General features: G+C 48.7%; 2 protein-coding genes across 2 annotated transcripts in view; one reads left to right on the top strand and one right to left on the bottom strand.

The window, feature by feature from the left end:
* Positions 1–3,200, bottom strand: part of LOC119972014 (activating signal cointegrator 1 complex subunit 2 homolog) — a gene marked incomplete at its 3' end in the record, with an annotated part of 36,768 nt that extends 33,568 nt beyond the window's left edge. The window contains exon 1 of the mRNA XM_038808436.1: positions 3,105–3,200. Coding sequence (XP_038664364.1) covers positions 3,105–3,200 — 96 coding nt within the window. The remainder of the gene's footprint in view (positions 1–3,104) is intronic.
* The window catches only part of LOC119971086 (cadherin-5-like), a 72,580-nt gene that overhangs the window by 3,794 nt on the left and 49,206 nt on the right, over positions 1–19,580 (top strand). The gene's annotated exons all lie outside the window — the stretch shown is intronic.

Genomic DNA, 19,580 nt, shown 5'->3' with positions numbered 1-19,580 from the left:
GAGGGAGTTCCAGGAGGTTGACCCAACACCCTGAATATGTTGTACACTGAAGTGTATGGGATAGAGTCCTACTTTTTGGTTGCAAATAGAAGCACAGTAAACAAAACGTTAACTCGCTCACCTGCAGGATTATTGCCCTGGATCAGAAAGTTCACGTTATGGGAATACTGCGTTGTTTCAATTCCATACGATGACACATTTGTGACTTCCAGGATCTGCCGTACAGAATTCTATAGTTGGATTATTTCCAATGTTCGGCCGGCAGGAAAACCGAAATGAGGTCAAAAGGAAGTGAGCAATAAGAATGGGTTAACTGATTAAAACAGGACAATCCTCCCCCCCCCCCCCCCCCCCCCCCCGTGTGGTCCTCCCAACGCCTACACAATTCTAACTGAGGAAGGTTAGGTCGAGGCTGCCTCAGTTTTTAGGCCAGCGGGTGGAGTTCAGGGACATCCCGGAAGGTCACACTTTTGGGCACTGAGGTAGAGGTGGGTGGGGTGCCTCGCTCAAGAGTTCCCTGTCCACATCTCCCGCCTCCAAAGGTCTCTCCCCCCCCCCCCCCCAAGGGTAACGTTGTCTCCTCGGCCTCTCCAACAATACCCCACCCACCTCTTCCCCGGCTCCACCTCCCCACCCCACCTTGGGACGCCCAGCACTTAGCTGGTCCTGGACTCCAGCACTTAGAATCTGGCACTGGATTTTAGGTGAAGGTGCTATATAAATTAAAGTTTTTTTTAATCCCCCTTCCTTTGTGCCACGAGAACCAATGGGCTAGTATTGCTGGCTTGAGAAGAGGTGCAGCCTGATTTTAACTTAGTGGGCCGAAGGGCCTCTTTCTGTGCTTTAATATTCTATCACTCTTTAGATATCCCACTCATTCTCATTGGAGACCCGACCCTTTCTCATCCACATCCTACTCCTCGGTGACATCGTCCAAAAATATCCCCCAGTAAGGTTCCTCTACTTGTCTCTAAATTACCAGGCTATCCGACATCCAAGACTGGAAACTTCCTCCAATTAAGCAATGGGAAGAATATTGGGCTAGATTCTCCGCCGACGCCGAAATTGTGTTCGGAGAATCAAAGTTCATGGCTGAATCGGGGGCGGTGCTGCTTTCGCGATGCTGCGCCCCCTCCAAAGCGACGTGAGAGTAAGCCGACGGATATTGCCTGAGGCCCGCCCCCCGATGCTCCACCCCCCCGACTGCCCGACTTCCCGACGGCGTCGGTCGCGTGTGGTCCCATCCTCCGGGAACTCGGCGTGACGGCTGGTGACCCAGTTCAGCATGGCCACAGTCGGGGGAGAGCTGATCCGCGGGCAGGGGGGACTTTATCAGGGGCTGGAGACACTGTGGGGAGGGGGGGGGTGGTCCGGGACACGCGATCCAGCCAAACGGGGGGGGGGGGGGGGGGGGGGGGGGCACTATTTCGTGGGCTGGGTCCGCCAACGGCCTCCGCCATTAAGCATGGCACGGCTGCTGCTGGCCACCGCCGTGTGCATGCTCCAGAGCAATTCTCCGGAGTGTATCGGCTGCCAGAGCCAGGTGCTCTACGTTGCCAGCATGCTAGCCCCCAGCCAAACAGAGGATCGGTCCCGTTTTACGGCATTTTCTCTGGTGTAGAACGCCACCATTTCCCACACCGGCATGGGGTCATAGCCCCAGAATCGGAGAATCCAGTCCATTATCTTTCACTCCCTACTGTAAATTCCATTCCCTAACTCTTCAGCTATCAGCCCTTGCAACTGCCCGAGGGTGAACCATAGCACCGATCACCTTTCTGGTACATTTTGAGCACAAAATGAGCTTCCAAAGATATGTCAACGAGTTAAGATTGCCTATTTCTACCTCCGTAACATCACCTGACTGTCCCCCCCCCACCGAGGCCCAAGCCCTCAGCCGGTGCATTTGTTCCCTCTGGAATAGACTCCTTGAGCAGACTCCCACTTTCTATATTCCAGAATCTTGAGGTCAGCCGTACCTTTACTGTCCAGGTTCTAACTTTCATCGAGTCTCCTTATAGATGTGCCAACTCGAATGAAGTAGAGGCGACAGATGCTATTTTTCAGCCAGATCTAGACTGGCTCACGATCTCACAAGAGGAATGTGAAAGATGCTAACTTTATCAGGAAGCCCAGTTCACAGACTAAGCTCACGCCACCCTCTCCGACTATTACTATTCTCTCTGTTGCAGCTCCTCTCCGATTTGTCCTTATCTCATACAGTTTTAGATTTCGCAGCGCTGGCTACTCTTGGCCATCAATGTGGACAAGCAGTCCAAAATGTTGACTGTCCCATATTTGGTTGACACGTATGGTCAGCTGACACTGTTCGTCGGCAGTGGTGGACGGAGTGAATGTTTGTGTAGGGGGTGCCAATCAAGCGGGCAGCTTTACCCTGGATGGCATCCAGCTTTTGGAGTGTTGTTGGAGGCGCACTCATCCAGGCAAGCAGAGAGTATTCCATCACACTCCTGACTTGTGCCCTGAAGATGGTGGTCAGGCTTTGGCGGGGCGGGGGGGAGGGGGGGGGGAGGGCAGGAGTTGAGTTATCGCCTCAGGATTCTTTGCCTCTGACCTGCTCTTCCACTTGTCAGCCCACACCTGGATATTGTCCAGGTCTTGCTGCATTTGGACATGGACTGCTTCAGTAGCTGTGTAGTCATAAATAGTGTCGGACATTGTGAACTTTCTGTTCCCAATTCAGGTTTGAATGTGTGAAACAAAGCTAGGAGGAAAACAAATATGATTTCAATTAGAGAATCAGACTATTACTGGTGACAGGCAAATCAATGATCGAGCCTTCCCCACTGTATGACAAAATGAAACATTCACTATTATTGTTTGTGGAGGATGGATGTTCCTGTGAGGGGTCAAAGTCATTGACAGTGTGTTCCTTTCTCGAAAGGGCATGAGTGATCCAGCTGGGTTTTTTTTTTAGCAATAATCGTGGCCACTTTAAATGATTCCAGATTTTTACATCTGAATTTATATTCCCAAATTGCCGTGGTAGGGTTATTATTCCTGTAATATAACCTCGAGAATAACATTCACTGAATTGGCATCAACTGTAAATTGATCAGACTTATTACCTGGGTGATTCATACCGTGATTATGACTGTCAACACGTCAGACTTCATAGTCTGCAACAGCCACTCAAAGTCTGAATTACAGTCTAGAATCCGTTCACTGCTCGTTGTCATATTTCCAAAATGTGCGTGAAAGAAAGTGTGGTGAAGAAATTGAAAGGCAGGGACAATTAGGCAGGAAGATTTTGAGAGTGGGAGGCGAGCAGGTAGTTACAGGCCAGAGAAAGGGGCAATTTAAGCAAAGCATTGAAATCCGTGGCAGCTCAACTATACCGGGTAGGTTTCTCTTCTGAATCTGACTAGCCTGCTGCGAGTGCAGATTGGAAAATTGAGGGTATACCGCCTGTAATTTTCCAAGTTATTCTTGTTCTTGTCACTGACTCCCTGCCTGCTGGTTGGCGACTTGGCTCGAGACACCAGAGTTGGGCCCTAAAGATCCCTCTCTTTAAAGAGGAGGAAAGGCTGGGGGGGGGGGGGGAGCTTGAGACTAGAGTGTTAGTGCCCATTCTCCCTGTCACTCACTCTCATAGAACATAGAACATACAGTGCAGGAGGCCATTCTGCCCATCGAGTCTGCACCGACCCGCTTAAGCACCTCACTTCCACCCTATCCCCGTAACCCAATGCAATAAAATGAAATGAAAATCGCTTACTGCCACAAGTAGGCTTCAAATGAAGTTACTGTGAAAAGCCCCTCGTCGCCACATTCCGGCGCCTGTTCGGGGAGGCTGGTACGAGGAATTGAACTGTGCTGCTGGCCTGCCTTGGTCTGCTTTAAAAGGCAGCTCTTTAGCCCTGTGCTAAACCAGCCCCTAAATAACCCCTCCTAACCTTTTTGGTCACTAAGGGCAATTTATCATGGCCAATCCACCTAAAGTGCACATCTTTGGACGGTGGGAGGAAACCGGAGCATCCGGAGGAAACCCGCACAGACACGGGGAGAACGTGCAGACTCCGCACAGACAGTGTCCCAGAGGGGAATTGAACCTGGGACCCTGGAGCTGTGAAGCCACAGTGCTAACCACTGTGCTAACGTGCTGCCCCAAAGAAACCTCCGGAACTATGGAAGCTAAAGGTGTTTGATGTACATTTTTAGCCTAATTTTTAATTTCCTGCAGGCTTCCTCTCTCCAATCCTTTAACGTCAAGCTTTTCCGTTTATCTTTTTCACTTTTTCACTATTGTCGGGGCCTCATTTAGCGGCACCAGTCCTGACCTCTCGATTGCATCCTCTCCACCTTAAACAAAAGACCCCCTAAAGTCTTACCTTCCATTGGGCACGGTTCAGCCACCGCATTGTGCCTGATGCAGAGCCGGGCGAGATGGGTGGATCCCGGGAGAGATTCGGGCTTCATGCCAAGCGCCTGGCGAATCGCAGGTCACCCAACTTGGTATGCCCGCGGGATCTGGATCACGCCCTCGCTGGACATGATCCAGATAATTATAGTAAAATGAGCCATTTAGCTCATTTAAATATCTCAACGTCGCATTCACCTGGTGCCCAGGGGTCAACGGCATTGCCTGCGAGGTCTGTACTGATTTCCACAAGCCTGGGTCAGATGTGGTGGCAACTCGGTGGGGAGGGGTCTCAGAGGCCATTAGAGTCCGTTGGGTGGCTGGGGACAGGGCAGGGTTCTACCCCGGTCCTCCCACCGGCACCATGGCACCCAGACAGTGCCACCCAGGCACTGGGCACTGCCAGGGTGCCAGGTTGGTACTGCCAAGGGTCGGGGTCTGGGGGACCATGCCGATGAAAGGGGGAAGGTGAGGGGGAGTTTGAGGGGGCCCGCTGAAAGGTTGGGGTGATGCAGGGGTCCTGAAAGGGGGTTCCTGAAGGGGGGGGGTAAGGGATGGCAGACCTGTCTGTGAGGAGACGGTCCTACTGCCGAGTTCAGCTCCCCAGTGCTGGAAAAATGTCAAAGTGTGGCTTCGACCACTGAGAAGCTCTCCACGGCCCAACTAAATGGCTAGGTGCCGTCGACTAGCGGTCACCACCTCGGCATTGCAGGCTGGCACTGCCAGAGTGCCCAGGTGACACTGGCAGTGTCAGGGTACCACCTGCGGGCCTCCTATACCTTGGGAGGCCCCTATGGGTGCCATTCCATCTGGACCCTATTAGCGAGGGCCAGTGTTGAATGGTGTTTGCCCGAGATAGCCCCTGCAGAGTAACAAAAAGGGTGAGGGGGTGAGGGGGGAGGGGGGGGGGGTGAGGGGGAGGGCGGGGGGGGGGGGGAGAGGGGGGAGGGCAGAAGGGGGAGGGGGGAGCATAGCCTGGGCTGATTCACGTCTTCAAATAGCTGTTGCAAAGCTCACCGGCGTGAGGTCACATCAGTGAGGTTTGAAGATTCAGTGATTTGGGGGGGTGTATCCTGTGGTGGTGGGGGGTGGGGGGGGGGGTGGGGTTGCGGGAGCTCCGGTGGGGGCTGGGCAATAGCCCTGAAATGTATGCAAATAAATTAAAACAGGGTTCTTGCCTCTTCTCCACCCTTGAGACTCTATTATTTCCAATCAGTAGCTTTAAAAACTTAATTTGAGTCTTATTGAACCTTCTGGTCCGAGCTCTTTAAAAAACGATATTGCTACACCCGGAAACACTTTACAAAACAAATCCTCTTATTAAATCCCACCTGTTACACCTGCAGGTGTTAAAGAAGGATTGACCCTCGAGGCAAAGTACCTATTGGCTGGAACACCTACCTCCTGATAAGATTGAGCCTAACCCACCCTTTTTGCGACATAATGCATCAGTGCATTAATAATAGTGTATTACAGCCTTCAAACCATTGGGCACAATCCAACAGCAACACTGCGCCTGAAAAGCAGCTTGTCACGGGGCAGCATGGCCAATAAAGGACATGAACTCCGCTCCCAGGATCTCTGCTCCGCTTGCAACGCCGCTTGAGATCTAACGCCACCTTTTAGCAAAACTGCATATCAGAGCGGGACAGCTAGTCTCACTTTAATAGCGATTCCCGCTTGCTACCACTCTGAGAAACCCTTCCATTAGATTGTGTTCACTCATCTCTGTTCACGGCAAGTTCATCTCTCTCAATTGTAACTGGAGGAAAATACACCCTGCTAATTGGACGTAGCTGTGGTTAAGCACGTGGCACAAATGAGGAAGTTGAGACATTAAAATTCGTGGAAGTCGCATTGCGAGAAGCAGGCCACTCCACCTAACCAGTCTGTGTTGGAGGCACCACACAAACAAACAGCTCCAATCACATTCAGGTTGAATGGTGTATAATTGACATCATGGAACAGACCATTCCTCCCAACTGATACATGCTGCTGTTTGTGCTCCATGCGGACTTCCTCCCAAATTCCCTTTATCTCACCCTCTCAGCATATCCTGCTATTCCCTTTATGTGTTCATCTACATTCCTCTTAAATGTGTCGTTCACTTCAACTTCAATCTGCCCTATTCCCGTATTACATAAGAAGATATGAATTCGGAGCAGGGGTAGGCCGCTCGGCCCCTCGACCCTGCTTCGCCATTTGATAAGATCATGGCTGATCTGGTTGCGACCTTAATCCCACATTCCTGCCTGCCCCCCTCCTGTAACCTTTCACCCCCTTGCTTATCATGAATCTACCTAACTCTGCCTTAGAAATAATCAAAGATTCCGCGGCCACCGCCTTTTGAGGAAAAGAGTTCCAAAGAGTCACTGTTGTATTATGCGCCTGCGTGCCATTACAATGAAGAGGTTCTCGACAGGGCAAGGGCTAACGGGGTGGTGCTGGAGAATAGATAGAGAGATAGAGAAATACAGCACAGAACAGGCCTTTCGGCCCACGATGTTGCGCCGAACTTTTGTCCTAGGTTAATCATAGAATTTTGGACAATTTTTCATGGCCAATCCACCCAACCTGCACATCATTGGACTGTGGGAGGAAACCGGAGCACCCGGAGGAAACCCATGCACACACGGGGAGGATGTGCAGACTCCACACAGACAGTGACCCAAGCCGAAATCGAACTTGGGACCCTGGAGCTGTGAAGCAATTGTGCTATCCACAATGCTACCGTGCTGCCCTTAAGAAGTTAACCTACACTCCATTATTCTACCCTAATCCAAGTACCTATCCAATAGCCGCTTGAAGGTCCCTAACTTTTCCGACTCAACTACTACCACAGGCAGTGCATTCCATGCCCCCACTACTCTCTGGGTAAAGAACCTACCTCTGACATCCCCTCTATATCTTCCACCATTTATCTTAAATTTATGTCCCCTTGTAATGGTGTGTTCCACCCGGGGAAAAACTCTCTGACTGTCTACTCTATCTATTCCCCTGATCATCTTATAAACCTCTATCAAGTCGCCCCTCATCCTTCTCCGTTCTAATGAGAAAAGGCATAGCACCCTCAACCTTTCCTCGTATGACCTACTCTCCATTCCAGGCAACATCCTGGTAAATCTCCTTTGCACCTTTTCCAAAGCTTCCACATCCTTCCTAAAATGAGGTGACCAGAACTGCACACAGTACTCCAAATGTGGCATTACCAAGGTTTTGTACAGCTGCATCATCACCTCACGGCTCTTAAATTCAATCCCTCTGCTAATGAACGCTAGCACACCATAGGCCTTCTTCGCAGCTCTATCCACTTGAGTGGCAACTTTCAAAGAACTATAAACATAGACCCCAAGATCTCTCTGCTCCTCCACATTGCCAAGAACCCTACCATTAACCCTGTATTCCGCATTCAGATTTGTCCTTCCAAAATGGACAACCTCATACTTGTCAGGGTTAAACTCCATCTGCCACTTCTCAGCCCAGCTCTGCATTCTATCTATGTCTCTTTGAAGCCGACAACAGCCCTCCTCACTATCCACAACTCCACCAATCTTCGTATCATCTGCAAATTTACTGACCCACCCTTCAACTCCCTCATCCAAGTCGTTAATGAAAATCACAAACAGCAGAGGACCCAGAACTGATCCCTGCGGTACGCCACTGATAACTGGGCTCCAGGCTGAATATTTGCCATCCACCACCACTCTCTGTCTTCTATCGGTTAGCCAGTTTGTTATCCAACTGGCCAAATTTCCCACTATCCCATGCCTCCTTACTTTCTGCATAAGCCTACCATGGGGAACCTTATCAAATGCCTTACTAAAATCCATGTACACTACATCCACTGCTTTACCTTCATCCACATGCTTGGTCACCTCCTCAAAGAATTCAATAAGACTTGTAAGGCAAGACCTACCCCTCACAAATACGTGCTGACTATCCCTAATCAAGCAATGCCTTTCCAGATGCTCAGAAATCCTATCCCTCAGTACCCTTTCCATTACTTTGCCTACCACCGAAGTAAGACTAACTGGCCTGTAATTCCCAGGGTTATCCCTATTCCCTTTTTTGAACAGGGGCACGACATTCGCCACTCTCCAATCTTCTGGTACCACCCCTGTTGACAGCGAGGACGAAAAGATCATTGCCAACGGCTCTGCAATTTCATTTCTTGCTTCCCATAGAATCCTTGGATATATCCCGTCAGGCCCGGGGGACTTGTCTATCCTCAAGTTTTTCAAAATGCGCAACACATCTTCCCTCCTGACAAGTATCTCCTCAAGCTTATCAGTCCGCTTCACGCTGTCCTCTCCAACAATATGGCCCCTCTCGTTTGTAAATACTGAAGAAAAATACTTGTTCAAGACCTCTCCTATCTCTTCAGACTCAATACACAATCTCTCGCTATTGTCCTTAATCGGACCTACCCTCGCTCTAGTCATTCTCATATTTCTCACATATGTGTAAAAGGCCTTGGGGTTTTCCTTGATCCTACCCGCCAAAGATTTTTCATGCCCTCTCTTAGCTCTCCTAATCCCTTTCTTCAGTTCCCTCCTGGCTATCTTGTATCCCTCCAGCGCCCTGTCTGAACCTTGTTTCTTCAGCCTTACATAAGTCTCCTTCTTCCTCTTAACAAGACATTCAACCTCTCTTGTCAACCATGGTTCCCTCACTCGACCATCTCTTCCCTGCCTGACAGGGAAATACATATCAAAGACACGCAGTACCTGTTCCTTGAACAAGTTCCACATTTCACTTGTGTCCTTCCCTGACAGCCTATGTTCCCAACTTCTGCACTTCAATTCTTGTCTGACAGCATTGTATTTACCCTTCCCCCAATTATAAACCTTGCCCTGTTGCTCGCACCTATCCCTCTCCATTACTAAAGTGAAAGTCACAGAATTGTGGTCACTACCTCCAAAAGGCTCCCCCACTAACAAATCTATCACCTGCCCTGGTTCATTACCAAGTACTAAATCCAATATGGCCTCCCCTCTGGTCGGACAATCTACATACTGTGTTAGAAAAGCTTCCTGGACACACTGCACAAACACTACCCCACCCAAACTATTTGATCTAAAGAGTTTCCACTCAATGTTTTGGAAGTTGAAGTCGCCCATGACTACTACCCTGTGACTTTTGCACCTTTCCAAAATCTGTTTCCCAATCTGTTCCTCCACATCTCTGCTGCTATAATATAAGAATAGTGCCAACTGTGGATGGTGGATAGAGTCACATGGTTCATAGAGCACTCTGGAAGCAACCTGCATGGAGACAGAACCATGCAGGCAATATCTGGATTTTTAAACAGTTAAAGATTAATAATAAATGGTTCATGTTCAACCCTACATCCTGAGAGATCAAGCAAACTCGTAACACAACATGGCGGTCAGAAGCAGCAACGCCATAACACAAAACTCATGACCCTCTGAGAGTAAACATTTCTCCTCATCTCTGCCTTAAATGAGCAACTCTATATTCTGAAAAGTGACTCGATTGGTAGCACACTCTCCCTCTGACAACGCTCTCATTTTCTATGTCATAGGAGCTGGATTTCAATGTTTGTTTGAGCCAAGCTAGCCCTGAATAACACCCGTACAGTTTGCATGCTGGGATCCCACAAATATGAGACAATCACAGTCACTAAATGTCTCCTGTTGTAAGTGTGCGGGGACAGCTAGACACACTACTGACGTGAACGGCCTGGAATCGAAAAGACCTGTTCACACTTCAAACCACGCACTCACCCTCACTCATCCCACTCCCACACTGGCCTGATCTCCAGGTACACTGCCATCCCATGGCTTCTTGGAAATGGAACAGATTATTTGTGCATTGCTAAAAAGAGTGACACGGTTGCTGAAACTTTTTGTCTTGTGCAGGACAAGCGCAAGAATGTCAAAGTTCAAACGATCACAATACCGGAGAAAAGGGTGCTGATTGGTTGGTACGTTGAAGCTGATTGGCCAACGTGTTGCCATGGAGAAAACAACGGGGATCAATAGGGTCCCCAAGCTCCTGGGTAACTCAAAACAGGCTCAAGTTGGAAACATAGACCTCGGTCAATCGGATACAACTTGCAAACCAATCAGCACCCTTTTCCCCTGTAGTATAAATTGTTGTGATCATTTGAAATTTGGCACTCTCGTGCTTGTCCTGATGAGTGCAAGATGGAAAACTTCGGCAGCATGTCTCTCTTTTCAGCAATATTCTTTATTGTTCAATTGGATTAAAGGCAGCAGTTTTGGCAACTTCAATATTTTTAATAACCAGAAATGAAAGTTAATAGAGAAAATGGGAAAGAAGGACACATTATTGTTTCATGACCCTATAAATTTCCTCCTGCAGTGCTCTGGAGATTAATGTTCAATTCCTGGATACTCCAGGACAATCCTGGAGGGCTGACAACATTACAGCCCCAGCAGGGTTATATGGGCTCACAATGTACCACTTGACATCACTGGTAGGATCCCAAATGAGAATCCAACTATTTTCAATTTGTAAAACTATGAGGAAATGTTACTGCGCCTCAGTAGTGATCACATCGACCAATCAAACAAATTTCCATTTAATCACATCATCAACACATGAGCAACAAAGAGCAACAAAGAAATAGTTTTGCTGTTGGCAGTTACAACAGCTCTTAAGTGAAAGAAGAAACGCTAACTTACTTCCTAAACCTGCCACTACATTCCAATTAAGCAAACCAATATATATTAAATACCACTCATGAGTAAAGTTAAACCAGGGTTTTACTTGCTTTTCTCGGTGCAGAATCTGTGGAGAGAGAACCTTTCAGGACCAAACAGAAACACCTCTGTTCAAATTGGAGTTCGAGGACCGAGTGAATCTTCAGGCAGACCTGGATCCGGGAATTAACGATATCATCTAAACTCCAAGCATAAGGCATTACTTTGTCTCTTCTTACAAGGTGTCTCCTGGCTTGTTTAGCGAGGACCAAACACAAACATCCCTCATAAAGTATCTACACCCAGGGGTCCCTCAAACCAAAAGGGCAGCACGGTAGCATTTTGGATAGCACAATCGCTTCACAGCTCCAGGGTCCCAGGTTCGATTCCGGCTTGGGTCACTGTCTGTGTGGAGTCTGCACATCCTCCCCGTGTGTGCGTGGGTTTCCTCCGGGTGCTCCGGTTTCCTCCCACAGTCCAAAGATGTGCAGGTTAGGTGGATTGGCCATGATAAATTGCCCTTAGTGTCCAAAATTGCCCTTAGTGTTGAGTGGGGTTACTGAGTTATGGGGATAGGGTGGAGGTGTTAACCTTGGGTAGGGTGCTCTTTCCAGGAGCCGGCACAGACTCGATGGGCCGAATGGCCTCCTTCTGTACTGTAAATTCTATGAAAACCTAAAGAATATTCAATATCTGTAAACAAGCAAATGGTTCTCAAGATCAATTAGCAGAACACTTCACCTGCAAATCAATGATTACCTCACTTTTACAACACCTTAATCACCACTCTAGCAGTCATACTGTCGGTATGCATCTTAACCCAGGTTTCAATAGCATTACTGCAAAAATATAACATTTCTTACATTCATCTGCCATGTATGTGATATATTTTATATTGTACTGGTGTCAACCAGTCTACTGATTTGCTGTGACCCAATTTTGTGCTACTAGTGTAGACCAATTATCCCACCCACTTCCCCATCCTCTGTCACTAGGACAGACAATAAACTATATCAAACTTAAGCCTATCGTCTAAGAAAATAATGATTGTGAAAGCGGCCAGATAAAAATCTAACTGGTTCATTCATGCTTTCTGTAGGAAGTGAATCTGCAACTATGATTCTGACTGGCCTCAACGTGACTTCCAGGTCACACTCAGGAGTTGACATTGAGTGCCCTCCTCTGAAGTGGTTTGGCAAGTTGTGCAGACAGTCATTACAGAGCAAGAAAAAATCCAACAAAGGTTCGAAATGCAAAAAGCAATACAGTCCATTTTTTAAAAATCCATGCTCTGGAATGACCATCGCTGGCTGGGCCAGCATTTATTATCTATCCGTAATTACATCAACACAAATGGAATAGGAACAGAAGTAAGCCATTCAGCCCCTCGGGACGTCTCTGCTATTGGAGTAGTGCGTGGCTGATCTATTTGTGTTTCTACCAACGATAACCTTTGACCTTCTTGCAGAGACCCCCCAACTCCACCACTTTTTTTTTTTAAATTTAGAGTACCCAATTATTTTTTTCAATTAAGGGGCAATTTAGCGTGGTCAATCCACCTACTCTGCACATCTTTGGGTTGTGGGGGCGAAACCCACGCAGACACGGGGAGAATGTGCAAACTCCACACGGACAGTGACCCAGAGCCGGGATCGAACCTGGGACCACAGCGCCATGAGGCGGTTGTGCTAACCACTAGGCCACCGTGCTGCCCTACTCCACCGCTTTTTGAGAGAGTTCCAAAGTTGCACAACCCTCATCTCTGTCCTAAAATGGCAAATGGTGGGCGGGATTCACCGAGCCCGCGCCGGGTCGGAGATTCTCCGGGGGGGGCCGCACGAAACCAGCCCACGCCGCTCCGGCACCGGGATGCGATTCTCCAGAGAGCGGAGAATTGGCGCCATTGGCACCGGCGCGGTCGGTGTGGCGCCGGTCAGGGCCGCATAGAACCGCCGATTCTCAGCCCGGGATGGGCCGAGCGGCCATACAAAAAAACCCGAGGTCCGCCGGCGCAGTTCTAACCTGGTCTTACCCGGCAGGGTCCCGGCATGAATGGATCCTGGGACGGCCTGGTGGGGGGGGGGGGGGGGGGGGGGGGGGGGGGGGGGTATGTCCGACCCGGGGAGGGGGGGGGTACGACACCGGGGGGGGGGGCTCCGCTGTGGCCTGGCCCGCAATCGGGGCCTACCGATCGGCGGGCCGGCCTCTCAGGTCGGTGGCCTCCTTTGTACCGCGCCAGCCCCTGTAGCCCTACGCCATGTTGCGTTGGGGCCGGCGCGGAGAAGGGACCCACCTCGCATGCGTGGTAATCGCGCTGGTCCTACTGCGCATGCGCAGACCCGCGGCGCCATCTGACACCGGGATCAGCAGCTGGAGCGGCGTGAGTCACTCCAGTGCCGTGCCGACCCCCTGTAGGGGTCAGAATTTCTGCTCCTGAGGCCATGTTGACACCGTCGGGAAACGCAACGCCGTTTACAACAGTGTCAACACTTAGCCTCAGGATCTGAGAATCCCGCCCCCTAATTTTAAAACAGTTCTCCCTCATTCTGGACTTACCCACTAGAGGAAACATTCTTTCATTCTCGTTTGTCAGTGGTGGAAGAGATTGGGGATCCATTTTTAAATACCACCCCGATCTCTCGGCCTCCCTTGGCATCCCCACCATAACCACTAAACCCCCATTGCCTCAACGTACCTCTTACGGGTCCTCATAACCCCTTCACCCCACCTCCTAATGGCAGGGTATCCTGGAGCCCGATCCCTGGCATGGATAAGCTGACACCTGAGCACCTTGGTACTGCCAGCAGGATTCACAACCTCTGACCTAGTCCTGTAGCGACAGGATTTATATGGCTAGTCCAGTTGAGTTTCTGGTCAATGGTAACTCCCAGGATGTTGATAGTGCCGGTGTGGGGGCGGGGGGTGGGGGGGGGGGGGGGGGGGGGGGGATTCAGCAATGGTAATGTCAAGGAACAAAGAAACAAAGAACAATACAGCACAGGAACAGGCCCTTCGGCCCTCCAAGCCTGTACCGGTCATGATACCAACCTTGTCAAGGGGTGATGATTGGATTCTTTCTTGTTGATGATGCTCATTGCCTGGCAATTGTGTGATGTGAATGTTGCTTACCACTTGTCAACCCAAGACTGGATATTGTCCAGGTCTTGCTGGAGTTGGACTTGGATTGCTTTGGTACCTGAGAAGTCGCGAATGGTGCTGAACATTGTGCAATCATCAGCAAGCACCCCCACGTCTGGCATTATGTTGAAAGGAAGGTATTTAATGAAGCAGCTAAAGATGGCTGGGCCTAGGACACTATCCTCAGGAACTCCTGCAGTGATGTCCTGGAGCTGAGATGATTGACCTCCAACCATCTTCACTTGTGCCAAGTGTGACTCCAGCCAGGGGGAGAGTTTTCCCTGATTCCCATTGACTCCAGTTTTGCTTGGGCTCCTTGATGCCATATTCGGTCATCAGCTGCCTTGATGTCGAAGGCAGCTAATCTCATCTTTAGGTTAATTCTTACGCCTGGAACACAAACTGAAGAAAGTATCAGTCAATGCGAGGCTTCTGTAATGGTCCAATCAAGTCACTTAAGAAATCTGAAGAACATCCGTCTAAAAGTTGGAAAAGGAGCCAATGAGCAGATATTATTTTACTTGGTGAGTTGTTGTGATCTGGAAGGAGCTGCCTGAAAGGGCGGTGGAAGCAGATTCAACAGGAACTTTAATCGGGGAATCGGATCAATACTTTATTCCCGATTTTTTCAGGGATGTGGGTGTCACTGGAAAAGCCAGAATGTGCTGTCCGCCCCTAATTTCCCTTCAACTGAACCTTCCAGTGGACCGTTAATAGTCAACCCATTGCTGTGCACCAAGAGGTCAGGGGGCAGCCACAGGGCTGCCTGGTGCCAAATCAGGCTGTTTACACAGTCCACTTCAGTGCAGTGGGGATTTATTCCAGTTAAAACTTTTATAAGGGGCCTTCAGCCCTTATCCCTCACACCCCTCCACCTCCACACACTCCCCATGCCTCCTCCATGCCACTGCATGGCCTCTATGCCAAGTTACAGCACTCCCATGCTCACTGACCCACCACACACTGTATAGAACTAATTAACCCTATATTGGCGGTAGGTTGTGTTCAAAAAGCTTTTTAAAAAAGTAATTAATTCATAACTTTCTACTATGTTAAACAAAATTATGTCATTACCAGGCAATCGAAGTGTCAATCAGCCAGATCCTTTCAAATATCAAAAACAAAAAACAAAAACCCTTGAAACCACGTAACCTTCCGTAAATAACCATTGTGAAATTGCCAGCAAAGATCAGAGTAAATCAAACAATGTTTTCTCTGGGTCCAACTATTTCAATAAGAGTGGACATCCATTCTTCTTGAAACAGCTGTGCCCAAGAGTAGATACAGCGTGGCAATGAGGTGTCATTGGGGATGGATGGGAGGACATTGGTTGGCATAGGAGGTATGAGGAGGACCTTTTGAGCTCACCATTTAAAAGGTTCCCTCATGAAGACTAGAGTTCACAACTCCTTCTGAGTCTTTATAAACCTCACCTAACTCCATGAAAATTGCAAAGTAGGGCATACATATCTCTGTAACGGAGCCAGCAATGTTGGGATTGCCGGATGAATAGTTTTGATAAGAACCAGCCCCTACCCTTTAAAGGCACTCCTGAAAATTGGACACCCCAGAAACGGGCCATGAATCTCGGAATCGGGCCATTTTTAACAACTCTCAACTCGTCATTCCGACCCAGTGAAAGTACAGTCACTCTGTGCAATTTATTGGTGCAGACATGCTTTGGAATTTTATTCCAGCTACAGTTTGACCCTCAGACTTGCAAAGGGCGTTACAACAATGCTCTGGGAATAAAATAAGCAAAGATTCTGGTGCATGTATCTCTCAAGGGTTGGCATCACTTTGCACAATGAGCAACCAGCGTGATGACACATTGCAGGAAATATTTACCAATGCTTTGATGAAATTGCTAACCTGTTTGAAATAGAGAAATTAGCACTTCTGTTTAAAGCAGCGAAGAAACGTCACACCAGCTCCTTCCAAGGTGTTCATTAATCACCCAACAAACAGCGATTCAGTCCAATGGCATTCAGTAGAAACTGGCATATTTTGATCTCCTCTCATTGGAGAAAAAGAAGAAGGAGCTCCTTTAGACTTCAGTCCATCCACAGCTAAAATCCACACCCATGCTTTTGTGACTTTAAGCCTCATCAGTCCAGCGGTCTCCTCGTCTGCCTTCCAACTCCGCAAACATGACCTCATCCAAAACTCTTCTTCCCTGAGGCACAAAGACCTGTTCACCCATTGTCCATGGACCCGCTGGCCCACATTAGCTCCCTGTACCACGGGGCTTCTTCCCCGCTGTTACCAGACTCCTAAGCGACCCTGTTATGGACTTACCTCATTAACACTACACCCCGGTATGCTTCACCCGATGCCGGTGTTATCTAGTTACATTGTGTACCTTGTGTTGTCCTATTATGTATTTTCTTTTATTTCCTTTTTTTTGCATGTACTTAATGATCTGTTGAGCGGCTCGCAGAAAAATACTTTTCACTGTGCCTTGGTACACGTGACAATAAACACAATACAATACAAATGCAATACAATACAAATCTTAAAATTAAAATCCTCAGGGCAGCACGGTGGCCTAGTGGTTAGCACAGCTGCCTCACGGCTCCAAGGCCCCAGGTTCGATCCCGGCTCTGGGTCACTGTCCATGTGGAGTTTGCACATTCTCCCCGTGTCTGCGTGGATTTCGCCCCCACAACCCAAAGATGTGCAGGATAGGTGGATTGGCCATGTTAAATTGCCCCTTAATTGGAAAAAATGAATTGGGTACACTAAATTTTAAAAAAAATTGAAATCTTCATTCAAATTCCTCCATCAACTGGTTTCCTCCCGACCTCAGTGATCTACTCCAGCCCCACAACCCTCAGAGATCACTGTGTTTCTGCAATTCTGTGTTCTTTTACGTGCCCCCCTCCTGGGCTTTTCACAGTAACTTCATTGAAGCCTACTCGTGACAATAAGCGATTTTCATTTTTCATTTCATTTCATTTATGGTCGTGCACTAAGCTGTCTGAGCCCTTCTCTCTGGCACTCCCTCCCTAAACCTCTCCACCTCGCCATCTGCTCCTTTAAGTTGACCCTTGAACCCGACCTCATTGACAAAGCTTTTGATTATGTATCCAAATAGCCCCCTTTTGTGAATCAATGTCAAGCCGTTTTAAGTAACGCTGATGTGAAGGGGTGTTTTACTGCATTAAACATGCCATGTAAACGCAAGTTATCAGATAAACTCCCTCAAAACTATGGTGAGTGATGCAACATCGATTGCACGCGAGGCGAATGATTTACCAATGTCAGGCTTTAATTAACTAGAACACAGCCTGGCGATCGTCTACAGTGGAAAGGGACGATCGTCAGGCTTCTGAGCATTTATACCTCGTTGATAGAGGCGTGGTTAACTCAGCCTCTCGGCCAATCGGTCGAGAGGCACATGACCGACCAGGGCCAATGGTAAGCCGACGTTCTGGCCCAATGGCAGACGAGTATGCAGATCATATCATCACAGTGAGCACATCAGGGGATGTGAGCTCGCACTCAGAGTGTCCTGTAGTCAGAATGACCGTGCGTTGTTGGGTGGATTCTCCTGTTGAGCTGAGTTCAGGCAGCGAACCAGCTGCAAAGTCCTGGCTTTCAGTCGAGGCAGAAGACCGAGGTTCTGGGGGAACCTCTCAGGCATGGTGAAATATACCACAGCGCCATTTCGAAGAAGAATAGAGGAGTACTCTCTCAGGTGTCCTGACCAATATTTACCCTTCATCCAAAAATCATAAAAAGCAGATGACAAAGAGTAGGGATTAATGGGTCCTTTTCAAATTGGCAGGCAGTAACTAGTGGGGTACCACAGGGATCGGTGCTGGGACCCCAGCTATTCACAATATACATTGATTATTTGGATGAGGGAACAAAATGTAACATCGCAAAGTCTGCAAATGATACCAAATTAGATGGGAGGGTGAATTGTGACGAGGATGCAGGGATCCTACAGCAAGATCTGGACAGGTTGGGCGAGTGGGCAAATCAATGGCAGATGCAGTATAATTTGTATAAGTGTGAGGTTATTAATTTTGGAAACAAAAACAGGAAGGCAGATAACTACCCGAATGGCTGTAAATTGGGAGAAGGGAGTGTGCAGCAGGACCTGGGTGTCCTTGTGCACCATTCGCTGAAGGTAAGCATGCAGATGCAGCAGGCGGTAAAGAAGGCTAATGGTATGTTGGCCTTCATTGCGAGAGGTTTCGAGTATAGAAGCAGGGATGTGTTGCTGCAATTATACAGGGCCTTGGTGAGGCCACACTTGGGAGTATTGTGTGCAGTTTTGGTCTCCTTCTCTGAGTAAGGATGTTCTTGCTCTCGAGGGAGAGCAGCGAAGGTTTACCAGACTGATTCCAGGGATGGCGGGACTGTCATATGAGGAGAGATTGACTCGGCTGGGATTGTTCTCGCTGGAGTTCAGAAGAATGAGGGGGGATCTCATAGAGACTTATAAAATTCTAACCGGACTAGACAGGGTAGATGCAGGGAAGATGTTACCAATGATGGGTGTGTCCAGAACCAGGGGTCACAGCCTGAGGATTCAGGGTAAACCGTGTCGGACAGAGATAAGGAGACATTTCTACACACAAAGAGTGGTGAGCCTGTGGAATTCATTACCACAGGAAGTAGTTGATGCTAAAACTTTGAATATATTGAAGAGGCGGCTGGATATAGCACTTGGGGAGAATGGGATCAAAGGCTATGGGGAGAAAGCAGGACTAGGCTATTGAGTTGGATGAACAGCCATGTTCATGATGAATGGCAGAGTAGGCTCGAAGGGCCAAAAGGCCTCCTCCTGCTCCTCTCTTCTATATATCTATGTATCTATCGTCATTGTCACGTTACTGTTTGTGGGATCTTGCTGTGCGCAAATCACTGTGTTTCCTGGATTAAAACAGTGGCTACACTTGGAAAAAGTACGTCATTGGCTGCAAAACACTTTGAAATGTTCTGAGACCAGAAAAGTTGTGAAATAAATGCAGGTTCTCTCTTGGCGCGAACTACCAGCCACGTTGCGCCCGAAAGGTGGCGCGGCCGATAAATGCCGGGAGATCCCCCCTTCCGGGATCTACCCACACCTCCCGATACCTAATGCGATCTCGCGAGACTTCTGAATCACGCCCATTGTGAGCTGGATCACTCGTCTGTAAATCTGCATATTAGAGTGTGACAGCTAGTCTCTAATACACACTCCCCTGATCTACCGTGACCTTGGGATCTATCCCCATCGCCTCGGAGACCTCGGGTGAGTGCTGGTCCTCGCAAACGGGGACATGGTGGAACAGCACCTGTGGGGGTCTCCCAGGGGATCTCTGGGCAGGGTGGCACCCTGGCACTGCTGGTTTCACTGGGCACCTTGGTGCTACCAG

This window comes from Scyliorhinus canicula, chromosome 9, assembly GCF_902713615.1.
Source record: "Scyliorhinus canicula chromosome 9, sScyCan1.1, whole genome shotgun sequence".
Taxonomy (NCBI): Eukaryota; Metazoa; Chordata; class Chondrichthyes; order Carcharhiniformes; family Scyliorhinidae; genus Scyliorhinus; species Scyliorhinus canicula.
The sequence above is the reverse complement of the archived record's forward strand: the minus strand, read 5'-3'. Positions and strand labels throughout refer to the sequence as shown.